Below are 23,233 nucleotides of genomic sequence, written 5' to 3'. Positions count from 1 at the left end.
TTTTTTTAACACTGAACTTATAAATAAACTATTCAAGCTAAAGGCTAGTTATACACCTTAAAATAGTTTTATGGCCTTCTCACTGGCCTTCACTGCACACTGAGCTTCATTTGTTGCTTTTATTTTCTCCAAAGTCCACAGTCTGAAATACTTAACTCAAAATATAGACTTGAGTAAATCCGGCAGATTTCAGTGGCAGTGGATCAACAGTCCAGCTCCATCCTGGTGGTGATTGCTCAACAGTAATGGGTGGGCGGAGCATCACGTTTGCCTCCACATGTGTCCCTCCTCCATAGAGCGTATTACACAGGAACACTAAACCTCATAGTTCCTTACCACCTTTACTGGTTCATATGCTTTTTTTATCAGTGTTTCTGCGCGCTTTTTGCTTTGTTCAGACCTCTGGAAAACCCTGACTTGGATCTCTTTCTCGTGCGCTGACGGTGACTTGAAAAGGTAAAGAAGTTTGAACTTGTTTGAAAATCTTTGGGCATTGTAGTTAATTCGTTGTTTCCTCTACTTAGTGTAAGACGAATTTCAAACTATACATTATCATCTGAGTTAGTGGATCCTTAAACAAACATGGTGGTTTCTGTACGAACCTATTTTAAGTGCCCATTGCGTTATTTCCTGCAGCCTGCCTATATGTGCAGTACGGAGCCGAAGGCATGCAGCAGCTGAATTACATAATCTCCTACGTATCTTGCATCAGTACTTGCATTTAGGATAATCTGGCACTGCATTTTCCCCAAACAGTCTCGCAGAAGTGCAGAACAGCTGCGTCAAGAGCCGCAGTGCGCACAGAGGAATCGGTGATGCTTGTGAGGCAGGCGGCGGCTTTCTCCGTTAAATAGGGCTGCTACTGTGTTGGACTTCAAAACTGACCTGAAACCAGGTCTGAGACGTTTTGCAGTCTGCTTTGTGGGGATGGGCTGGAAACTAAGTGGAGTGAGAGCAGCAAGTGGTCACTGAGGAGAAGCTGGTTGGGAGAAAAAGCCACGCGCAGACCAGGAGTGATGGGAAAAGATGTTCACTGTAAAATATATGCAGCAAAACTTATAAATAATTTCAATCTTAAGTATGATTGATCATTTAAGCAAGGAAGAATCATATTTCATGTTTAAATTACTCTTGTATTTTATGTTGAAACATGTAAAATTAGCCTGTGAAATTTGGGAAATCACCACTATACTTTTTTTTTTGCTCAGCAAGTGGAAAATCCATGTATGCAAATAACTGTCAAACCACAGAAGTCAGTCCACTGTACACTCACGTTCTTCATCAGGTAGAACTTAGAAGTCAGCTGCATGCTGTGTAAAATCATCAGTCTTCTTTAGAATGAGTCTGAATTGACCTTTTCAGAACTTGATAGCAACAGGTCAGACCATCTTCAGTCAGTCTAACTTTAGCTGGTCTGAAAGTAGGTCAGTAGTAGACAAGATGCAGACCTCAGGGCTGTATGTGTTCCTACCAAATGCTGAGATGTGTGTGTGTGTGTGTGTGTGTGTGTATACGTGGAACCTGTCCAGGATCACCAAGCTTCTTGGCATCATATTTCATTTCTGGTATATGCTTGGTAGTACCAGCATAAACTAGATGGTGCAACACAAGCACACATTGCGTACTTGTGCTTATGAGTCGCTCCAATGAAACCAGTTTTAAATCCTGAGAAAGAACAATTTTCTTTGGACAAATGTCCCATTTAACATGTTTTTTTTTTTCTTAGCCACAGTTGTCATTAAAGTTACTGCACACTAATAAATAAAAACTGGAAATTTACTATAAAATGACACAGATCACAGTTCCATTATACTCAGATGTGACACATTATTGTCATAATTACAGGTTCCATGTGAAGTGTGTATATATCCCTTCACCAAAATCAGTATTTGGGAAAAAAAATAACTTTATAACCTTTTTTTTTTTATCTCAGTCTAAGAGAATTAAATGCTGGATATATAATTGGTACATTTTCTGAAAATATTCTTCATTAACAGAGATGCAACGATTGGTTGATTATTCAGTTAATTAAAGCAATGGAAATCACCAGTTTTAAAAAACAAATAATACACAACAATATAACAAATAATTAAAAAAAAAATAAAATAAATTTTAAAAAGAGTGCCATCTGATTGACAATTTACTGGCATTTTTAGAGTCAAGAAATGGAAACTAAACACACATCACTACTTTTCTATCCCAGTTATAGAAGCAGTCAGAAAGAAATGTAATTAAATCTGAATTCTTTCACTTCTAAGCCGTTAAGCTTTCTGTTTGACGTTATCAAAGAATGACTTATTTGGGTCTGTTTCTTAAGATGGATGGAGGCAAAGGGTCAAGCTATTGTTTACTAAAATATGTGATTACGTTACAGAGCCGTGTTAAATGTGTGTGTGTGTGGGAGGTTGTCATTGCTGTCATTAAGGATACACTCTGTTTAGGAAACTTTATAAACTGACAGGTTTGTTGAATGGTAATACCCCTGCGTTACTCGTGAACTGTTATTCTGTTTTGTCCATGGAGTTGATGCAGGCAATGACTCTGTGTCTCATCATGGACCGTCTCACCAACAGAAAACATGTAGGACAAAATTAAAGGTGACCTGGTAGAGCACGCTGATAAATGCCTCCGTCTCGGTCAGTTAGACAGAAATGCAGCACCTTGTTTACACGTGCTGGTGTAGACCAAGGGCCCACGCAAACTAATTAAGTTGACACCAGGATAATACAAATTCTCTTAAAGGTAATTAAGGTTTTAGTAAAGTTTAAAATTAATCTCTGTCGTGTGAGAGAGATAAAAATGAATGTTTTCCTCCTTTTTAATTGTTTTGCTACTCTGTGTGACGTGTGAAGGCTTGTTTTATTTAAAATGCATACATTGTTTTTATCATATAAAGCACTTTGTGTTGCCTTTGGTAGGAAAAGTGCTTTATAAATTAAATTGATTTGAAGATTGATTTGATTTAATACAGTCATATCAGCCTAGTAAAGTTAAGTACACAACAGGATGGAAACAGATAGGAAATGTCAACAGTCATGTGTTGTCTGGTGTTCTCTGAGGTTGTAGCAATAGCCTTAACACTGTTCAGGCTTACAGACTTGAGCTTCTATCTATTGTCAAAGTTTTGCTTTTAAGAATAGAGCTTCAGCTATTCTCAGTCATCATCATCCCAAGCTGTAGTTGTTTCACTTCATCATTCTCCAATTAGACTTTTCCATAATCCTTAAAATGGGTCTTGAAAATAATGGAAACTCTAACTGATCATAATGTGCTGTGTTCTGCTATAATTTACAATAAAGTTTTATTAATGAGGTTAATAAAAAAAAGTTATTTATTTGTAGTATTGAACTCGAATGTGTTCTTGCTGTTAGATAACCTCTCTGAATGTCAAACAGTGCTGCATCCATGGTGCATTTTGATTGGTTACGAGGAATCACACCCCTCTCCTGTTCGGCTCCTCCCTCTCTGATGGACATTGCCTTTGCTTTAATGACATCCGCGGAGCTCAAATAATTTTGAAGCAGGTTCTGTGTTTGTGTTTTTATTTTAAAGCATATATGGATACTTTTTTTTTAAAAGAAATTTTCTGTCATCTCAGCACTTTAAACTTTTTATAAGTAATCGCTTTATTGTAGTGACTTTACATAAAGTATCAACTGACTATAGTTTTTTTTTTTTTTTATTAACTATAATGATTTTTTTTGCACTTGCATACACAGCTAATCCCACACCAAAACTTGTCTAATGCAGGTACTTGTTCCAACTCTGCATTTCCATAGAAAAAAAATTCAGATCTGCTTCTGTAGATTACCTTGACGAATGTGACTGCTACATTTTGACTTTGCATGTGCGCGCATGAGTGTGTGCTGCTTGGAATAGCAAAGCCATGTGATTCTTCCATATTCTATTTCAGAGCACTGACGGTCAAACACACCACAGTGTTCACAGGAGCTCAAAGAATAGTTAATATATATCCTGTTTAATCCCTTTATCTGCCATCATTTGTCCAAAGCTGCCACGTAGCTCTACAGTAGAAGTAGCCTCAGGTGCTTTCCAGTAAGTACTACATGTTTTGTCTTCTGGCAATGCAGGAACAGGTTATTGCAGTTTTGACAACCTTTGCAGTGTGTGTCTTTAACTATGTTTAATGTTTCAAAAACTCAGGATTGTTCTAATTAATCATATTTGCATTCATTGGAGATGTTTTTTTATGTTCTGGTCACTGGTATTAACAAAAAAACTGCAATAATTCCATAACCTGTGTACCCATGTCAGTGAGGGGTCATGTGGTTCATGTAGGCTACTTTCCTCTGTGTTAGCTTCTTACAGTAAGGGTTTTTAGACAACCTACTGAATATATGAATAGTATTTCATGGGTTTTCCTCTATCCAGCCATATGTTTGAAATGTACTCTTAATGTAATGTTCAAAACAGATCAGGCACTAAATCTAGTAGTATGCACTTTCAACTTAATGAGAATTAATTTCTAATTTAATGGGATCATTTTCAAAGGCACCTATATGCCTGTGCATCTAATGCGTGTCTTTTGACGTTAGTATCATATGACCAAAACACAAATTTAGACTAACTAGTGATACTGGCAGCTACGGGCGAGTTAAAGGTGTGACAGCGGTCAACAATGACAGCTTCACTGGTAGCCCTTTCTTGATTGGTTGGTTTTTACCTGCAATGAGGAGATGATTCATCCAATCACTTGTTATTTATTTTTTTTAAAGTATAAAAACACTGCTACAGACCCAAATACACATCAGAATCCTAAAGCCAGGTAATAAGAGAGTTTGCACCTGTTCAATTCTTTCCACATCATCTCCAAAGAACATCCAAACAGTTTCCCTGCTGACTTGCAACACTATTTATGATCAGTGACACCATATAAACAGTAGTGACCTGTATATCACAGCTGCAAGTGAGAGACTTAAATGTCTTCTCTCTTGTGTTTGGTTAGTTTATAATTATGGTGCACACATTTTCAAGAGCAAGAAACTCAGTCATTTTGTGTGAACAATTAGCATTAATCCATCTTTCTAACTGGGGAAATTATTCTGAATGCATTAGGAAATGTACTTTTTATTAGATCTATTACACTGGATTTAAGTTCAAACACATGACAGAGCTCCAGACTAATTTTTAGCATTTGTTGCACCTAACTTTTCAATATAGGTGCACCAGCATTATCTGTATGATTTTTACAGCGTCGCTCTCATCAGCTCATTTTATACATTTTAAGGATTGTCTTCTGATAATTAAATATAGACATTGTTGGTTGTTTAAGTGATTGTGAACAATAATGAGGTTTATTAGGGCTGTAAAAAAAACAACTCAAATTTGTAAAAAATAATAGATAGCAGTTACATATCATCAAATCCCACCGTATTCCACATTTTACAATTGAATTAAATAAAAGTTAGTCACACTCAACATGCGACTAATGGTGGACCAAAATGGTCACACTCTAGAGCCCTGCATGGCATAAGCTGGTTCAATGTCATACCTTGTTGGTGCTGGTTTTACCTCTAGCGACTTACTCTTTGTCTCCAGGAAATGATACCAATCTAGTATTCTAGAAAACCCTAGTCAGGACACTAAACCAGAAGCAGATATTATACTTATATTTACTGCACATTTTAAAACATGTGTAAATGCAGTATAATTTTCTCTGTCCCTACAAGGCCAAGTTGGAAAATTGTATCTGAGCCTGATTGTTTCCTGGAAGGAAAAACTACAAGGTTACTTTTGCGTACCCTCATGAGGAAGTTTCCATGAGGTATAAAATGACTGTTGCACTGTCGTGACCTCTCCAGGTTTATGTCCCCATGTCAGTGAGTTCTGTCAAGCTGACATAGAAATGTAGAAATGTGTCACAGTGTTATGTCACAGCATGTCACTCTCTTCATCTCACTTTTTTCTCTTTAGGACATGTCATGGCTGTAAGCTGGATTGTTGCAACTTAACTTAAATTGGTGCTAGATATTGTTTATTTCCACTTTTCTCTTTATCTATGTCCCTATTTCTCTGTGTGCTGTATGTATTTTCTTCTATTGGTATTATGCCTCACTATGTGAGTTCAACACAAGGGAATGAGCAGAACATGTTGGACAGACTAGTGAAAAAGAATATTGTCAATAGCAATTTAGGAAAGAGATCAACTATTCAATTTCATTTCATTTCATTTCATTTATTCATACACACATCCATATTCACATGTTCTACACCTTTTCATATGGCTTAGCCAGGATCGTGTATAAATCAGGTCTCCTTAGGAAGCTACCTAAAGCTTATAAGCAGGAACCTGTGTACATAATGACAATTTTAAGAAGAAAAAAAAAGAAGAAGAAAAAATCATACAACATTAATGTACCGACAACAATAGTATTACATACTAAACACACACACACACACACACAAAAAAAAAAAAAAAAACAATTTCCCTAGGGCTAGAGAGTTTACAACTTAGGTATTGGAATGTTTGTATGAATTGATCAGAATGGTTTTTAACATCTTTTTAAAGGTGGAGATGGATTTTAACACTTTCAACTTGTCGTCGAGCTCATTCCAAATCTGAGGGCCCCTGCATACAATGCTCAGGCTGGTGCTAGCGAGTCTTCTTTTTTTACCACTGATAAGATATTTGTTCCTGGTATCATGAGTATGGGCTGGGGCCCAGATTGGAATGAGCTCTGACAGCCTATTATTCATATTATTCACAATTTGGAACATTATACATGCATTTTGAAATGTATTTAGCTCCTTAAGTCGAAGAAGATGTAAGCGAGAAAATAGGGGGTGGCTGGGGGCATTAAAACTGGACCAAGACATGACTCGTACCATCTTCTTTTGTAGGGCTTCTAGTTTCTTTAGGTGACTGGGAAATGTGTTACACCATATGACATTACAGTAATTAATATGGGGCTCAAACAGGGTCTTGTACAGGGTGAGAAGTGCAGTTAAAGGAAGATAGTGTCTTATTTTGAAGAGCAGACCGACATATTTGGATAGTGTTGATATCAGGTGGTCAATATGGCTTTTCAAGTTAAGAGACTTGTCAATTAGAACCCCCAGGAACTTTGTAGAACTGACTTGTAATAAATTCTCATCGTTTACTTTCAGACAGATCCTGATTGTGTCAATTACTTTTTTATTTGATCTGAATACAATGTAGTTTGTTTTGCTGATGTTAAGGGAAAGTTTATTACACCTGAACCAGTTATCTATTTTATTTAATTCAGCATTTAAAAGAGTCTGTAGGTCTATTGAGTTTTTATGTGAAAGAAACAAGTTAGTATCATCAGCAAACATAATCTTATGTAGTATTTCAGATGAATTTACAAAGTCATTAATGTAGATAAGAAAGAGCAGTGGGCCCAGAATTGAACCCTGGGGGACCCCATATTTAATTTCCTTATTTATTGAAGTATGATTATTAATGCTAACATATTGTTGTCGATTGAATAGGTAACTTCTAAACCAGTTGTGTGGTATTCCTCTAATGCCATAATGATGCATCTTCCTCAGTAGTATTTCATGGTCGATGGTATCGAATGCCTTGGATAAGTCCAGAAAAATGCCAATTCCACACTCGCCTTGATCAAGAGCATCATTAATTTTCTCAACAAGATCCAGAATAGCCATGCATGTTGAATTCTTCTTCCTGAAGCCGTATTGTGAACTTGTTAGAATATGGAACTTGTCTAGGTATTCACTTAATCTATTGTACACAACTCTCTCTAGTACCTTTGAGAGAGTTGGTAACACAGCAATTGGGCGGTAATTGTTCATATTGTTTTTATCTGCAGATTTATAAATTGGAGTGATTCTGGCAATTTTAGTCATTTTCGGTACTACGCCATGAAGTAATGACAAGTTGATGCAGTGTGTGAGAGGTTTTACTATTATATGGGCAATAGCTATCAGGATTTTACTGCATATTCCATCTGCTCCTGCTAACAGTTACATGCTTCTTGAACCAAATTTCCCGCTACTGTCCTGCAGTGTCAGAACTGATTTTAGGTCTGCTAGTTGTCCCCAGTTCCAGACTGAAGCCTTTAGGAAATCTGGCCTCTGTAGAAGCAGTTTTGTCATGTGTTGTGTTTTTCTATTGTTTTCACTGAGTCACAGTTTTACTGTTCTTTTGTTGCAGACCGCTTTTAGACAGTTGTTTAAACATTTGATTTTCCATGTGTCTCTACCTGCTATAGACACTGTTTTAAACTTCATTTGATGCTGTCCAATTTTTACTTCCATCAAGGCAGAGGTCATGTATTCAGCAGTGTTTGTCTGTCTGTCTGCTAGCAACATAACTCAAAACATTATGGATGGATTTTGTATAACTTTAAGGAAACTTCAGAAATGCAATAAGGAACAAGTGATTAGATTTTGTGGGTTTTTTTTTTTTTTTTTTGTTTTGTTTTTTTTGCTTTGGGGAGATAGAAATAATTTTGCCATACTAGCTTCTAACTCAAAATTAATACCTGCAATCACTGGCAAAAAAAATACAATGGCTTGGTGGAAATCTGTGCTCTCTGAGTGCTTCTAGTTTAAAATACTTTCTAACAGTGGTGAGGTTTGATGTGCTAAAAGAGATGAGCTTGCTCCAGAGTTCTAGCATCTTTGATATAAAATGTGACTGCCAAAATTTTACACTTAAAGCACAGTTTATTCCTCATAAGGAGAGGAACTTCCAAAAGTTTTAGAAAATAAACTAATAATTTCATATTTTGGCCTTGGTGTGACACTTAAATAATGTCTTTTTTCAACATAATACACTTATCACAGATCACAAGAAACAATGCTTTTTTACTCTGCTGTGTGCACGGGGAAAAACTCATTAAGAACACACAGTGTATCATCAACACTTATGTATAAAGAAAAAGTCACATTAAATGTATTAATGTATTAAGCATGTGTAAAAGAGCAAGAGATGACAAAAATGTTGTAGATAACATTAATGAAAAAACAAATATAGCAGGTAAAAAAATCATTAGAGCAAAATTGCATTCAGCTTATTTAAAATAAATAAATAAAAAAAACTTTATTTTAAAATTACGATAAGAGACAGGTATATTGACAGCACATTCTTGGTCAGGTGAGAGGAAAACATATTTGTTAAGTTTAGATGTGGTCCAGTATGTTTGGTATGAAATTGGTGGAGACTGTGACAGTGAATCTGTAATCCTGCAAGGGATGCATGGAGGACAGAGTATGATAATTAAGGGATGCATGACTGCAATATTTGTTGGGGGGGAATGACATTAGTCCTGTTTCCAACCAGTCGCAAAGTAAGTTTGGGGAGGATATGTTACTTCACAGAACTTCGAAATCAGGCCTTTTCCGTTAACTTGTTATTTAGGCTGCATTGCCCATGGCTGGAATAAACAATGTAGTTGCTAACAGCAATGGCTTTCTGAAGGGAGCCGGATCCTGAGGAGTTGTTCCTTTCAAAGAACCATTCAAAAGCCTGACTCATTTTTACTTTTTATTTTATTGTTTTTAGGACTCAATCAGTGGTAACTCGTTTTTTATGGAGGAAATATTCACTGGTAGCAATTATAAATTAATATGTGGATCAGATTAATTCAAATTTACACACCCCACTAATATACACTCTGTTGGTGGGAATTATTCTGAATTATTGGGTATTATTTCATTAAGGGGGTGTGATTGAGGGGCATGATTGGGAGGAATGACCCCCCTGATCTGAATCCAAGTGGTGTTTTGTTATTGGACTTCTATGCTCGTCATGGATTGTCTATAACAAACACCATGTTTGTACATAAGAGTGTCCACATGTGCACTTGGCACCAGGACACTCTAGGCTGCAGTTCGATGATCGACTTTGTAGTCCCAGTTAAAATTGTTCTGTAAATGCGCTGTAAGTGGGTGAAATAATCATCTAATTTTCTTTAATCTCATCTTTATTGATCTTAGAAATGCATGAGCACTGTCAAAGAAAGGTGTGATTCCAGAGATTAACATTAGCTCACTCTGATAAAAATACAAAACACCCTTTTCAGCGTTTAAAGGTACAAGAATGTTAGTTAAAGGCAAGTTTGTAGTAGCATATGCAGGGATCCAACAAAGGTGATCTGGCAATCATCACTGTCACTGAGATGCAGAAAACCCTGCAGTACACTGTCCTACAAGTGCTTTCTGCCACTTGCCAGGCCAACATTGTAAATAGAATTTGTAATAAGAATTTGTCCTTAATGTTTTGCCTGGCAAAATAAAGATTAAATAAATTAATAAACACAATTTTGTTAAGTCTGGAGGGGTGGGGGTCTCAGAGTCTCCTTGTTGGAATGTAACCACCACCTTGGAAGGATGGAAGTTAATTTGAGTTCACATGATTGTTAAATTACTCTAATGAAAGATTTATGGTTAAAGGAAGTTTTTTTAAGAGTAATTCCTAAGTATCTTGGAACCCCCAGATTTATAGCCATAATTTATCTGATACACAAAGAGTTAATCCGCTGTGTCTGTTCAACATCCAACTATGACCTGCAATAAATAATATTCCAAAGCATGGTTTCCTTAAATGTTTGTCTTTCCTTATCTGGGCCCTTTTGTCACCAGAATACACTAAAGCAGTGTTTCTCAATCCTGGTCCTCAGGGACCTGCCCTGCATGTTTTAGTTCTGTCCAACTCCAACACACCTGATTCAGATTAACTTGAACTGCTTGTCAAGTTCTTTGCAAGCCTGCTAACGAGCCATTCATTTGAGTCAGGTTTGTTAAAGATGGACACCTCTAAAACATGCAGGGCCGTGGTTCCCAAGGACCAGGATTGAGAAACGCTACAGCAACAAGACAACTTTATGTCTCCAGAGGGTTGACACTATAGCACATGGAATTGTAAACAAGGGGAAAAAATCAGCCAGCCAGTTATCTTGCCTGATGGCTGGCTGATGGACCAGAATCTGTTCAAGAGCTTTTCCTGTGAGTTCTGTTCTGTTATGTAACAAATATCAGCTAAATTTCCAGTAATAAGATGGATTATCCCTATAGACTCACATTTTTTTTCCTTTTTTTGGCTAACAGTTGCACATTGCAGCTTTTACCGGCATTACATAACAATTCAGGAAACCATGGAGTACTTACAAGTTTCAGACAGAAGTGGACCCTTTTATTAGATTTGAAACAACTAACTAATGTGCATCCAGTCAGCATTAGATGTAATTGCAAAGTTATTCTTCATATATTCACACAGACCACATTTTATGCCAGTACAGGCACATTTTATGTTTATATTTGGATGATTTTGAATGCTTTAGTACAGAAATCACACTTGGTTTGGCCTCAGTAAATGAAAACTGCTAAAAAAAAATAACTACGGTTAAAAAAAAACATGTAAAATATGTTTTTTTTTGTTTGTTTGTTTTTTGTTCTCTTTTTTTTTACATTTACTATTCTTTATTTTTCAGCCTTTGTGCCCCATTAGGGTGTGTGGCCTGTCCCATTCGCTCTTCTGAACCCTGAACCCCCCTAAAGGCTTTCTCTCCTTCCCTGTGGTCTCTATGGCGCTTGAGAAGCTTATGCGCTTCGGGAAGCAGTTGCTAAGGGTGAAGGTGGTGAACTGCAACTCCGAGGACTCCCGTCTGTCCCGATGTCTCAACACTTTTGACCTGGTAGCCCTGGGTGTGGGCAGTACGTTAGGCGCTGGCGTTTACGTACTTGCTGGTGCAGTAGCACGAGATAATTCAGGTAAGTTAACATTACTGAAGTTAATGGGGCGATAAAATTTTATGAAACTCAGTCTGAAGTTTCTAATCAATTCTGATCTCCATTACCACCCCAGGTCCTGCTATTGTGCTGTCTTTCCTGATAGCAGCCTTAGCTTCAGTGTTGGCTGGTCTTTGCTATGCTGAGTTTGGAGCCCGTGTTCCCAAAACGGGCTCAGCTTATCTTTACTCCTATGTGACAGTAGGAGAACTCTGGGCCTTCATCACTGGGTGGAACCTCATCCTCTCCTACATCATTGGTAAACATAAATCTACACTGTGTTATGTTGCTTTCTCTTTTCTTTAATGCACATCAAGTTATTGTTTGATGGAGAACAAGAAGACAGCTAATGTCTCCACATGCCAGGTACCTCCAGTGTGGCCCGTGCATGGAGTGCCACCTTTGATGAATTGGTAGGAAAGCATATAGAGCACTTCTGCAGAGAGTACATGTCTATGAATGCACCGGGTGTATTGGCACAGTACCCTGACATGTTTGCTGTTCTCATCATAGTAACTCTTACAGGTAAGGAAACTTTACCTTTGCACACATCCATCTGTATAAGCATCTGATCTCCACTTTAAGCATACAATGCTTATAAGCAACGTCTCCACTGTGATGATTGAGTAGTTGATTTTCCTGCAGGTGTAGATATTTACTTTAGACTTTTCTTTGCTATTCTAAGGTCTTCTTGCATTTGGAGTGAAAGAGTCAGCGATGGTGAACAAGGTTTTTACATGTGTCAACGTCCTCGTCCTGTTGTTCATGGTGGTCTCTGGCCTGGTCAAAGGCACTTTGAAGAACTGGCAGTTAGACCCTGAGGAGATATTACGTGTCAACTATACAAATAACTCAATTCACAAGTAAGAATATTTTAACTGAAAATTAGTTGTATTTTGTTAAGGTTTGCATTGATTTTTTTTCCGTTATGTTTCAATCCATAAAACCTTAGAATTAAAAGACATTGTACTTTACAATGATTGTATTTGTCTCTGAATTTTGCTCAGCTACTGTAAAAAATCAATTTTTGTTTTTAAATTTAGTCGAACTGCAACATCTAAGAAGTTAACTCATTTAGTGGAATTTAACTTTTTGACATACTTTTTTTTTAAAAGTAATTATTTTCTTCCTCTGTCCAGTTTGACTGACACTCTTCCCGCCAAGGAGAGTTTAGGAGTGGGGGGCTTCATGCCATTTGGTTTCACTGGAGTCCTCTCAGGAGCAGCTACTTGTTTCTATGCCTTTGTGGGATTTGACTGCATTGCCACTACAGGTCAGTGTTCGATAAAATGCAAAAACATGCACTTTATTGATCGTTTTTCCCACACTGGCACAACAGAATGTTGCCATTTTGTGTTTTTCTAAATGTTTCTCAGTACTGTAAGTGCTTTAGAAACCTATACAAGCAAGTGTATGACTTTTATCTATCAAACAAGTATATTTCCGTCTCTAGGGAGTTCCTCAGTTGGGACTTACTGAGTTCATGGTTTGCAGTGAGTAGTTTTCACACAAAAGATTTACAAATAATAGCCAAGTGCATTTGGAGTTGATTCAAAGGGTAATGGGATGTAACTTTCACATTTACTTGTATCTCTTACCAGGATTTCTTGACTTTATTCCTACAAAATTCAGTAATTTCCCATCAAGTCAGATTTTATTCATCTATGATATGTAGAAATGTAAATGGTAATGTTTTCGTCTGGAGGCGATGCTGCTCCTCTTACTGTATTTCACAGATCCTGTTTGACTTCCCCATGGGTATATTTCAGGTTTAGGGTGAGGCTAGTGCTTAAGGGGGTGCAACTTAATCTGGAGTTGGAGCTGTTTCAATTCTCAGCTTGCCTTAACTTTCAAAACTGTTACATAAGAGGGCAATGCAGCAAGAAAAGCTGCACTTTCATGCATTTGGCCCCTTTCTGCTTGTGGCAGAATGCCAGACACTCTGACACAGGTTATAGGAGTAAATGCTGATATAAGGTTTGGGGAGAAAATGTTCTCAAGGTTTTTCTATATTGTGCTTCATAAATTATTTCTGTGTAATTGGTTCAAGGTTTATACATTTCTTCTGGCTTGCCTGCTCGGTGGTCTTTTACACACCTCTTTTTTCTGAATTTTAACTGGCTAACATGAAGTTGCTTGAGTCACACTTGTAGAAACATGTCTTTGGCCCACACTCACTGACAGCGCTATTGGCTAGAGCAATGTTGGCATGAGGCCATTAAACCCTCTCGCAACCTCCAACTATTCACACAGAAATGTATGTATGTATATATATATATATATACATCCACACCTTGCTTACTTCGCCCCTGTGTTACTAAAGTTTGAGCCAGACAGCTGTAGCTGTACCTTTTCCTGCCACATACCTATAGGTCTCATACATCCACCCCCATTTTTGATTGGATTTTACTGCAGAAAAAGAATTGAATGTTTGGTGGAGGACTTCTGTTGCATAATCACCCGCAGCTGGGTGTTTCAGTCTTTAGGGTCCACAGGGATTGTAAGCTACTTGTTCATTTTCTTGCAAAATACCACACAAAGCGTGTCTTAAATACATCTGTTTTCAGAGTTTTCTATGTTCACTGGAAGTTTGCCATTATAGAAATATGTTAGTAACCAACAGAGGCACAGCAGCTGCTGGAGGAATTTTTGGACTAAAGTAATAACAGTTACACAAATTTGTGAAATGCAAACATGGTCTCCAAAATAATCTGTTTCTCTGTTACTATTTGCAAGCTTAAAAAACGTAGCATTACGTCATAAAACATTTTTTAATTAAATAATAATACAACCAGTGCGGTTCTGTCAGATCTATGGCATTGCAGGGTATATCTTGTAGCTGATTTAGACTAATATAGCTAATTTCTGGATTGTGCAGCAGCTACGTGTTTGAGAAGAGCACCAACAGTCAAATGTACATATCTGAGTCAAAACACTTGCATTACATGGAAGATTATGGCTTCCACACCATGTACTTTTTATGAGCTCAAGTGGCATTATAGTACTCTATGCTGAATTTCTCAATAAGTAATTAAAGGGGGCTTTCTCTATCAGAATTCTATTTCCATTTTAAAAATGTACTTTTGGTCGTTCCGAGACTTGTGTACTCATCAAGCAGCTGATTGTGAGATTTGTATCTGTTGTGTACCCACTAGACAGAATATTTATAATAAAAATAGCTGTTGATTTGATAAAGTATTACTTTTGCGTCTTAGCTGTATATGTTGTCTATGTTCCAGGCGAAGAGGTGAAGAATCCCCAGAGAGCCATTCCTATTGGCATTGTTTCCTCACTGCTGATCTGTTTTGTGGCCTACTTTGGTGTTTCTGCTGCCCTCACCCTCATGATGCCATACTATCTTCTGGACAGCAACAGTCCTCTGCCTGTAGCTTTTAAATATGTGGGCTGGGGTGGAGCCAAGTATGCTGTAGCTGTAGGCTCTCTGTGTGCTCTGTCTACCAGGTAAGTACTAAGACATTTAACATGTGAACAGTTCTACCATGCATGCTTTTGTTCTCTCTCAGAGGAACATGTGGACGCACATACACACAAACATTTCTGTGTGTGAGTATGCTTATGTGTGTGCGTGTTTATATTTAACTTAAGAAGGCATTTGACCTCTTAACTAAAAATAAAAGGGCAACTGAGAAGATGATTTATACTGTCAGTTTATGTATGTAATTATGTAACATTGACTTATGAATTTACACTTTTCCTAAATACTCAGTATTTTTTAGTTCACAATGCTGGTATTTAAGTACATTTTTTATTATTTAAATAATTATAGCTTTGTAAGTAATGATGATGATTAAACATTATATATATATATTTCTTTAGGACATACATATTTTTAACTGTGTAGGTTCCTAGTTAATATACTCTGGCATGTTCCAGCTAATGTTAGACTAATTTTTTCAGGCTATTATAATGTTTTCTTGTTATCTGTTGCCTTTGTTCTGTATAATATTCCTTGAATATGTGAGCTGCTGTCTTTGTTCATGTATGTCTCACGGCATTCTCTTGGGTGTAAGTGTGGATACTATATATCCTGGTCTCCCTCCCATGGTAGCCTGCTGGGTGCTATGTTCCCTATGCCCCGTGTGATCTGGGCTATGGCTGACGATGGGCTGCTTTTCAAGTTCATGGCCGAGATCAGCCCCCGCACCAAAACCCCGCTAATTGCAACCCTCGCCTCTGGCACAGGGGCAGGTGAGACACTAACACGCATGTCTTGAAACAGCATTCACTCTCGCCAGAGCCTCTTCTCATGCTGCAGGGCTGAACTCCGCTGGGTTTAAAGTTCTGACCTGTCAGTTCATGGGTTCAAGAGACCTGGCAGAAATCATAGCACTTGAGCATGAAGAGGGCACCATTAACTGTCTTCTAGCCAGGTACCTAACACGTAAGATGACAGTCTTGGTTGTTATTCCTCTAGCATGGGTGTGCCAAGTTAGAAATTTAAGGAATATTTTCCACCTGCATCTTGTAAGAGGAAATACACCAACCAAAACTGCACTGATCAGCAGCCAAACATATGTACTTTTGAATGGAAAGTAACAGCACGTGGAGCACATGTGCCATTGCATGCTGATATTAAAAGATCCTTGGTTCAGCATTACATCCCTGTTGCAGCCACTGGTTTCCTATTGCACATTCTCCTGCCTCAAATCTGCAATTCACTCCTTGCTAGCTATTTCCATCCCCTTCTTTAATTTTTCTCCTGACCCCTCTCAGCCTCAGTTCTTCCTTTCCCCTCTTGTCCATCTACCCTACGCAACTACCACTTCAATCTGATGTTTTCCTCCTCATTCTACCCCAGTCTGTTGGGTTCCATGTTCCCCCTACCCCGTATCATCTTTGCCATGGCACGGGATGGCCTGCTCTTCTCCTTCTTGGCCCAAGTCAGCGAGAGGAAAGCTCCCATAACGTCTACTGTCGCTGCCGGGGTTATGTCTGGTAAGAGGAGGGAATATAAAATAGGAAGGGATAAGAAAACTAATGTGTATTTCAGGATATTCAGATAATGGGGTCCATGGAGTCAGGATAAAAAAAGAACAAGACAATGATGAAAGTTAAAATGATGTAAATCAAAAGACACTAGAAAATGAGTGTAGCCTTTATCATTAACTTTAAACTCCCCAATTGGGGACTTGGTTCAGTTGGAGGGGGTGCAGTTTTCTTCTGGATCGAGGCTGCTTCACGCTGCACTACTGAAACGAATCAGACCTTTAAAATAACATGTTCCACTCTCCGCTGTAGGCGGTGCTACACCAAGAATTACTGAAGGAGAAGACAAGACATGCAACGAAGAAGAAAACTCGTCCATTGGTTAATGCAAAACAACTTTAGTTTCTAGCACATAACAGTAAATATGGAGCTGCATCAGATTCTAGCAGTCTTGGGTAGATAAGAATTCTGTCTTTTACACAATCCAGTTCCCCTGTACAGAGCCACCTATCAACCCACATGTACTTCTGTTTTGGTTCTTTTTACCCACGATGCCATGCGTTGAACCCACAATGCAATTTGTTTTGTAGTCCGCTTCCTGTATTTGGTCTGCTTGAAATGCACCGAGACCCGTGTTTGTAAGTGGACCACTTCTTTGATTCGATTGGTTTGTGCACTTATAATATCCCAAGCGGACTTTCCGAGCAAACGGACTAGGATTTAAATCAAAAAGGCTGGTGTGAGTGGACCCTTAGTCTTTAAGGATGCTCTGATCAATCAGGCAGCAATCATTACCAACCGATACCCATCTCAAATAAAAAGCTACACCAGAAGGCTTGTTCTCCATCTCTCTCTCTCGCTCTCTCTCTCTCTCGTGCGCGCTCTCTCTCGCGCTCGCTCTCTCTCTCTCTCTCGTGCGCTCTCTCTCTCTCTCTCTCTCTCTCTCTCTCTCTCTCTCTCTCTCTCTCTCTCTCTCTCTCTATCAGTGTATATTCTTTTTTTTTGTGTGAAAATCACCTTCTCATGCAAATGCTGTTAGAGGTCAATATAACTACTCAGACCAGAGTTATGTCAAGTAACTAGTGAGCTATTTTATTTATATTATATTTATATTATACAGGCACACAAACACAAAAGTAAATAAAAACTGCTGCTCACCAGGTAATGTCATCAGGCAGATATTAACAACAGTGCAATGAAAACTTCAAAGTGAAGCTTTGTCTTACCATAAATAAAATAAACATTTCTAAAACTGTTAATCTGTCTTGTGCTAGGCTTACACCAAACAATTAGATTTTTGATTTTGAACTAGGAAGTTTATTTTAACATAATGACAAATATAAAAACAAAAATAAAAATAAAATATATGTCAAAAAGTTCAAAAGGAGTGGGTGGAAGCATAAACTTATATAATCCCACCCCAGTAAATTAAAACAAACTTCAGATATAACATTATCACAACCACTACCAGGCACTACATAATCTTATAGAAACAATAGTTCTAATAATATTCAGTCTATACAGTCAATATCTCCTTATAGAATATGTTTTTATCATGAAACTATATTATAATAATAGATTTAAATATTTGGATATTTGGACACTGACCCATAAACAGAGACACAAAAACTTTTCACAGTCCCAGACTAAAAACTGAAAGTCTTTAGTAAATCTTAGAACTTTTTTTGGAGTCACATCGTCATCTCGATCATTCAGTTTAAAGTGGTAATCTGCGCTGTTTCATATCAGTCTGTTCCTAGTCTTGGACTTGTGACAATATCAAATGTGTATGATATTATCACAAGTCACAGTGACGTGAGACAAACAACAACCTATAAATGAGCTCTGACAAAAGTGGAAACAGGAAATCTAACAGTCAGAACAACAAAAACTATGCAATGCTAAAAATGCTAAAAGAAGCTAGTTTTAGTCTTCTAAATAGTGACTCTACAAGATTCACAGTCTTTGTAAAATTCTCTTTGTAAAACAGTTTATACCTTTATTTTTCCATGAAATCTTTCTTTTTATTTAAACTATTTTAAAAACTGTTTTAAATTTTATTTTTTTAATTTAAATTATAACTTTAAATAATATATTACAAAAGTATTTTCATGTTAAATGGAATTATATTTCCTTCTAAAAAATGGCAATCTTGTTTATTTTCACAGTTACAGATTTTTCCTGTTATTTTACATTAGACATGTAAATGTGCAGTCCATTCCCGTAATCTTTTTGGTATTTTCCCTATAAAAAAAAATTAAAAAGTGGTATAGCTAATTAGCAAAAAGATACAGATGTCCTCCCAAAAATAATAGCTAAAGCTACAGTGCTAGACCAAAGTTTGTACACACTTGCCCTACTTTTGACTGGTAGAGTATTTTTAAGTTATTGACAATACACACACAAATCCTTTTTGTCACACATAAATAAATAAAAGAAAATGACCAAAGGATATGTTCAAATCAAGAAAGAACAAGAAACAAGGACACATGTCCACATATAATTTTTAAAAGTCCAAGTCAAATCTCAAGTCTTGAGGCTCAAGCCCTGTTCAAGTTGAAAGTCATTTGCTGTAATGAGTAATCTGCCATGTGATGCTTGCCGTCTGGTCTGATTAGAACTCTGCATTGTGATACCCATGGCATTTAAAATTAATCCTCACCCTTTATTTACCAGCATTTTATAGCATCAGGATCTTTAGCTTAAACTGACAAATGTTCAGTCCCTCTCCACCAGACAATTTCCTTGTTTTACTACATTCAGAAAACCAGTAGATGAACATGGAAATATATTCAGATGAGTAAATATGCTCCTAACATAACTTAACCAAGAGTCTTTAATGTGAACCTAAAACTTATCTGGACCCACAGAGAATATTTCCAAACTAATACTGTACTTTATAGCGTTTTTCTTTCTGACTGTGGAGAGGATCACCATTTTGCTAAACCTACAGATCCTAACATACACAGTGAAAGAGACTTTTGAACTTTTAACATGATTTTAAAAGCAAGACATAACTGTAATCTCAACAAAAAGCTGTATGGGATTATGTGCTTTTTTGAGTTGCACCACTTATATGCCAAATTTGTTTCCCACCCATATGACATTCATGGTGGGGACTTTTACATAAAATGTATATACTCATAATAGTAGTTCTGTGACACTGCTCTGCATCACTGTTTTTAGCAGAATATTACTCTCAACATGCCACCACGGCCATGCTGACACTGCTAACATGATGACGTCGACTATGTTGACCATTGTGAAATACTGCAGTCTGCTGCTCCGATTACTTTTTTTGGAAGAAAGGTTATCAAATTATCAAACATGCACTCTAATCTTTCCATCTATCTTTTTTCTTTTTTAAATATTTAAGCTATCATGGCATTTCTATTTGACCTGAAGGACCTGGTGGACCTGATGTCTATAGGGACCCTGCTGGCCTATACATTAGTAGCAGCCTGTGTGCTTGTGCTCAGGTCAGTCGGAACTTAAGCTGTGATGGTGGGTTGAAACTTTGCTGTGCTTGTTCATGCATGAACTTTAGGAGGAACCTCATAACAGAAGGCAGCTAAGTTCATGCTGAAGTTGTTCTAGCCTGAGGTTAAAACATTGTGCTGTGATCCAGGGAGCACCTACCGGATCAGGAAGTTCTTACTGGAACAAAACAACTGAATGCCTGTGGAGTTAGTAGGCACAAAAGTGTATCAGTAAATCATAAAGAAAAAAAAAAGGAAAGGATAATAATTTCTCTTGAGATAAACATCTAAGAATAAAGTATTCTTGAGCAAAATCATCCTACAGGTCTGCATTGCATTCTGCATGTTTGATTTCACATTGGTCGATTTGGGTGTGTGGATATTTTCTACATCCATTGGCAACAAAATATTATTATAGGGATTTTCTAATGTTTTAACTTGAGATGGTTTATCAGATTTATCATTTGGAAGCAGGTTTACTGCTGTTGCAGTATTTCTTACATTTCACTGCGTTGTCCTTGGCAACATGAGTGAAGATGTAATGGACAAACAGCTTAAAGTGTGTGAATGTTTTCTTTTTTAAGGTACCAGCCCGAGCAGCTCAGCCCAATGTACCACTTTGCGAACTGTCAAGATGAGGCGGACTTGAGTGATGGCATTGGTGCCCCCAGTATGGGCATCCTGCCTGGCGTGGAGGAGAGGTTCAGCTTTCAGACCCTCTTTTTTCCAGACAACCCTGAGCCATCCACTCTATCAGGCTTCACTGTCAACATTTGTACCTCCATCATGGGTAAGTTTTTATTGTTTGGGCTGTTTGCTGCCCAAAACGAGAAACTTTGAAATATCATTCAGTATATCCACAGCAGCATTTGAAAGTTGACTGTTGGATGGAAATGTTATTTGATGCTCACACATATTTAAACACGTTTTTCTGCAGGAATGCTGATCCTGACCTTCAGTATACTGGCAGTGCAGGGAGGTTTTGCTGCGTGGAACATGGTAGCCCTCAGCATCATCTTCATGGTGTGTATCCTCCTGGTCTTCATCATATGGAGGCAGCCTGAGAGCAGGACAAAACTCTCTTTCAAGGTTTGATTTGAGATCTTTTCAACACTCCTTGGAACTCTTCCAGTTCAAAGTTTGCAATGTGTTAACAGGTCTGCTTACTCTTAGGTCCCCCTGCTGCCCTTCATTCCAGTAATCAGCATGTTTGTCAATGTCTACCTGATGATGCAGCTCGACAGAGGCACCTGGATTAGATTTTCAGTCTGGATGGCCATAGGTAATTATACTCTGTCTCTCATACTGACCCTCTAGCTTCTGTCTGATGGAACTACCTGAAACAGTCGGGCCAATTTGCAAATAAAAAATCAGCTGGCAAAACAAACTTAAAATTGACCATTTTAAAATGTCATTTTAAAGAAATGATGCTTGTTGTGTTTCATTCTTTTTTTTGTAGGTTTAGTGATCTACTTAGGCTACGGCATCCATCACAGCTCTGAAGGAGCTACGTCCCGCTCTTCTCTAGAGACCGAGATGAATGGCTTCAAGCTTGACCGCAAACTAGAAGCTATGTCAACAGAAAAAGAGGCCTTTCTCCATGACGGCATTGACGTCAGGGAAGACAACGATGGAGATTTGTAGGACACTTCATGTCAGCCTGCTCTGACATTAGTGTGTAGATTGTTTATTGCCTGGATATATCCCACTCCTTCACTGGCAGTGTTCCATTTCGGAGAAAGCTTTTATAAACAACTGACCCAAAATTTGTAAACTTTGTCTTTCTCCCTCAGCCGCTGGGTAGAACACAGACAGCTGGTGATGATCCTCAAGCAAAAAAACAGATGTTTAAAGTTATAATTGGCATGTTCTGCAGTATCAGTACATTGCAGGTTGTTACCCCCTTTGCATGGCCTGGAGAGTCCGTGGCTCATTATTGCTTGGCTGTTGGTGGAGGGAAGCCTCACGATGGACACATGAAGAATGACAGTGTTAAATTGAAGTTCAGAAAAGGGTGAGATTGTGTTACATTTTCTGCTTATGTTGGGTTCTATTAGTTTGCAATGTATCTGGATTATATTGCTGGTGGTGGGACTAAATAATAGCAGGGGCCAGACAGATACTTTTTTCAGGTTTTTTTTTTTTTTTTTTTTTTTTTCAGGGGAGGGGGTCAATTAAAACAACTACATATTTAAATAATTTTAAACATTATTCTAGATATATTCACCAAAAAGGGCCTGCTCTGTGTGCTGCTCACTTATTTCATGCCGATTCATTAAATAAAGCTTTGGTTGTCATCAGATGGTAGCCAGATGTTTCTAGAGTTGGTTCAAGTTTTCTGAACCCTTTTTGTTCTCTGCTTGACTGTTAATATATCATTTAAGAATGATTGGTCAATATGTCTTGGTTTGCAAGCCAACAGGAAACAGAAACCAGAAAGCTTTGGGTGCAAAAATCCTATCCATTGCCAACAGATACTGCATACTTAGAAATCTGTTAAAAGAAATGTCAGTGAAAATTACCAGTGCAACTGGTGTTGCTCCTTCGACAGCACTGGTAGGCATGTCAGAGCTTGTATGACACATATAGGATGTATTCTAGTCCAAAGAGTATCAGGAACCTTCTAATTAATAATGATGGTTTTGAATAATGACAGCTGCTAAAATACACTATTACACTAATACACTAATGGAAAAAAAAAGTAGATGATAATGGATTGTCACAGTGCTGGCTGCTGTGTCTTAGCATCTGTAGCTTGAAACGTATTACTTCTATTTTAAATAGATACAGGCAATAAATTAATAGAGGCAAACATTTTGCCAACTATTTTTTCTTAGTATGCCTATTTTTGGAAGATTTAATCTAAATTTCTATATATTATTTTGAAGTGTAGTTATTACCCACTTTCTAAAATGTGGTCATTTCAAGCTAGTTATGCAATTTATGAATCTAATTCGGTGTAGTTGTTTGTCTTCAAATAATCTGATATACCTTTACATTCATTTATACCCACTTTTATGCATTTTTTTTTATTTCCATTACTTGTAGATATCCTTTTTCTTATGTTTTTG

General features: G+C 37.6%; 1 protein-coding gene across 3 annotated transcripts; it reads left to right on the top strand.

Moving 5' to 3' along the window:
• The first annotated feature begins 316 nt into the window (after positions 1-316).
• Positions 317-22,901, top strand: slc7a1a (solute carrier family 7 member 1a). Of its 3 annotated transcripts, none has more exons than XM_042008303.1 (13): positions 317-456; positions 11,439-11,718; positions 11,813-11,995; positions 12,103-12,261; positions 12,422-12,599; positions 12,876-13,009; positions 14,976-15,198; positions 16,556-16,692; positions 20,060-20,162; positions 20,747-20,952; positions 21,100-21,251; positions 21,336-21,444; positions 21,622-22,901. In XM_042008303.1, exons 2-13 carry the CDS (start codon positions 11,532-11,534, stop codon positions 21,804-21,806), a joined length of 1,956 nt encoding a protein of 651 aa, XP_041864237.1. In that variant the 5' UTR covers positions 317-456; positions 11,439-11,531; the 3' UTR covers positions 21,807-22,901. The 3 variants fall into 3 exon arrangements, with proteins under 3 accessions (XP_041864237.1, XP_041864236.1, XP_041864238.1); XM_042008302.1 differs by lacking the exon at positions 16,556-16,692 and adding an exon at positions 15,806-15,945; XM_042008304.1 differs by lacking the exons at positions 16,556-16,692; positions 20,060-20,162.
• The last annotated feature ends 332 nt before the right edge of the window (positions 22,902-23,233 follow it).

This window comes from Melanotaenia boesemani, chromosome 15 (genome assembly GCF_017639745.1).
Source record: "Melanotaenia boesemani isolate fMelBoe1 chromosome 15, fMelBoe1.pri, whole genome shotgun sequence".
NCBI classification, from domain to species: Eukaryota; Metazoa; Chordata; class Actinopteri; order Atheriniformes; family Melanotaeniidae; genus Melanotaenia; species Melanotaenia boesemani.
This window is presented reverse-complemented; position numbering and strand designations above follow the sequence as displayed.

Coding starts and splice junctions, on each gene's coding strand:
- slc7a1a (XM_042008302.1), top strand. CDS start 11,532: ATGGCGCTTGAGAAGCTTATGCGCTTCGGGAAGCAGTTGCTAAGGGTG. Junction 13,010..14,975: donor TGACTGCATTGCCACTACAG/GTCAGTGTTCGA, acceptor TCTATGTTCCAG/GCGAAGAGGTGAAGAATCCC. Junction 21,252..21,335: donor GGACAAAACTCTCTTTCAAG/GTTTGATTTGAG, acceptor GCTTACTCTTAG/GTCCCCCTGCTGCCCTTCAT.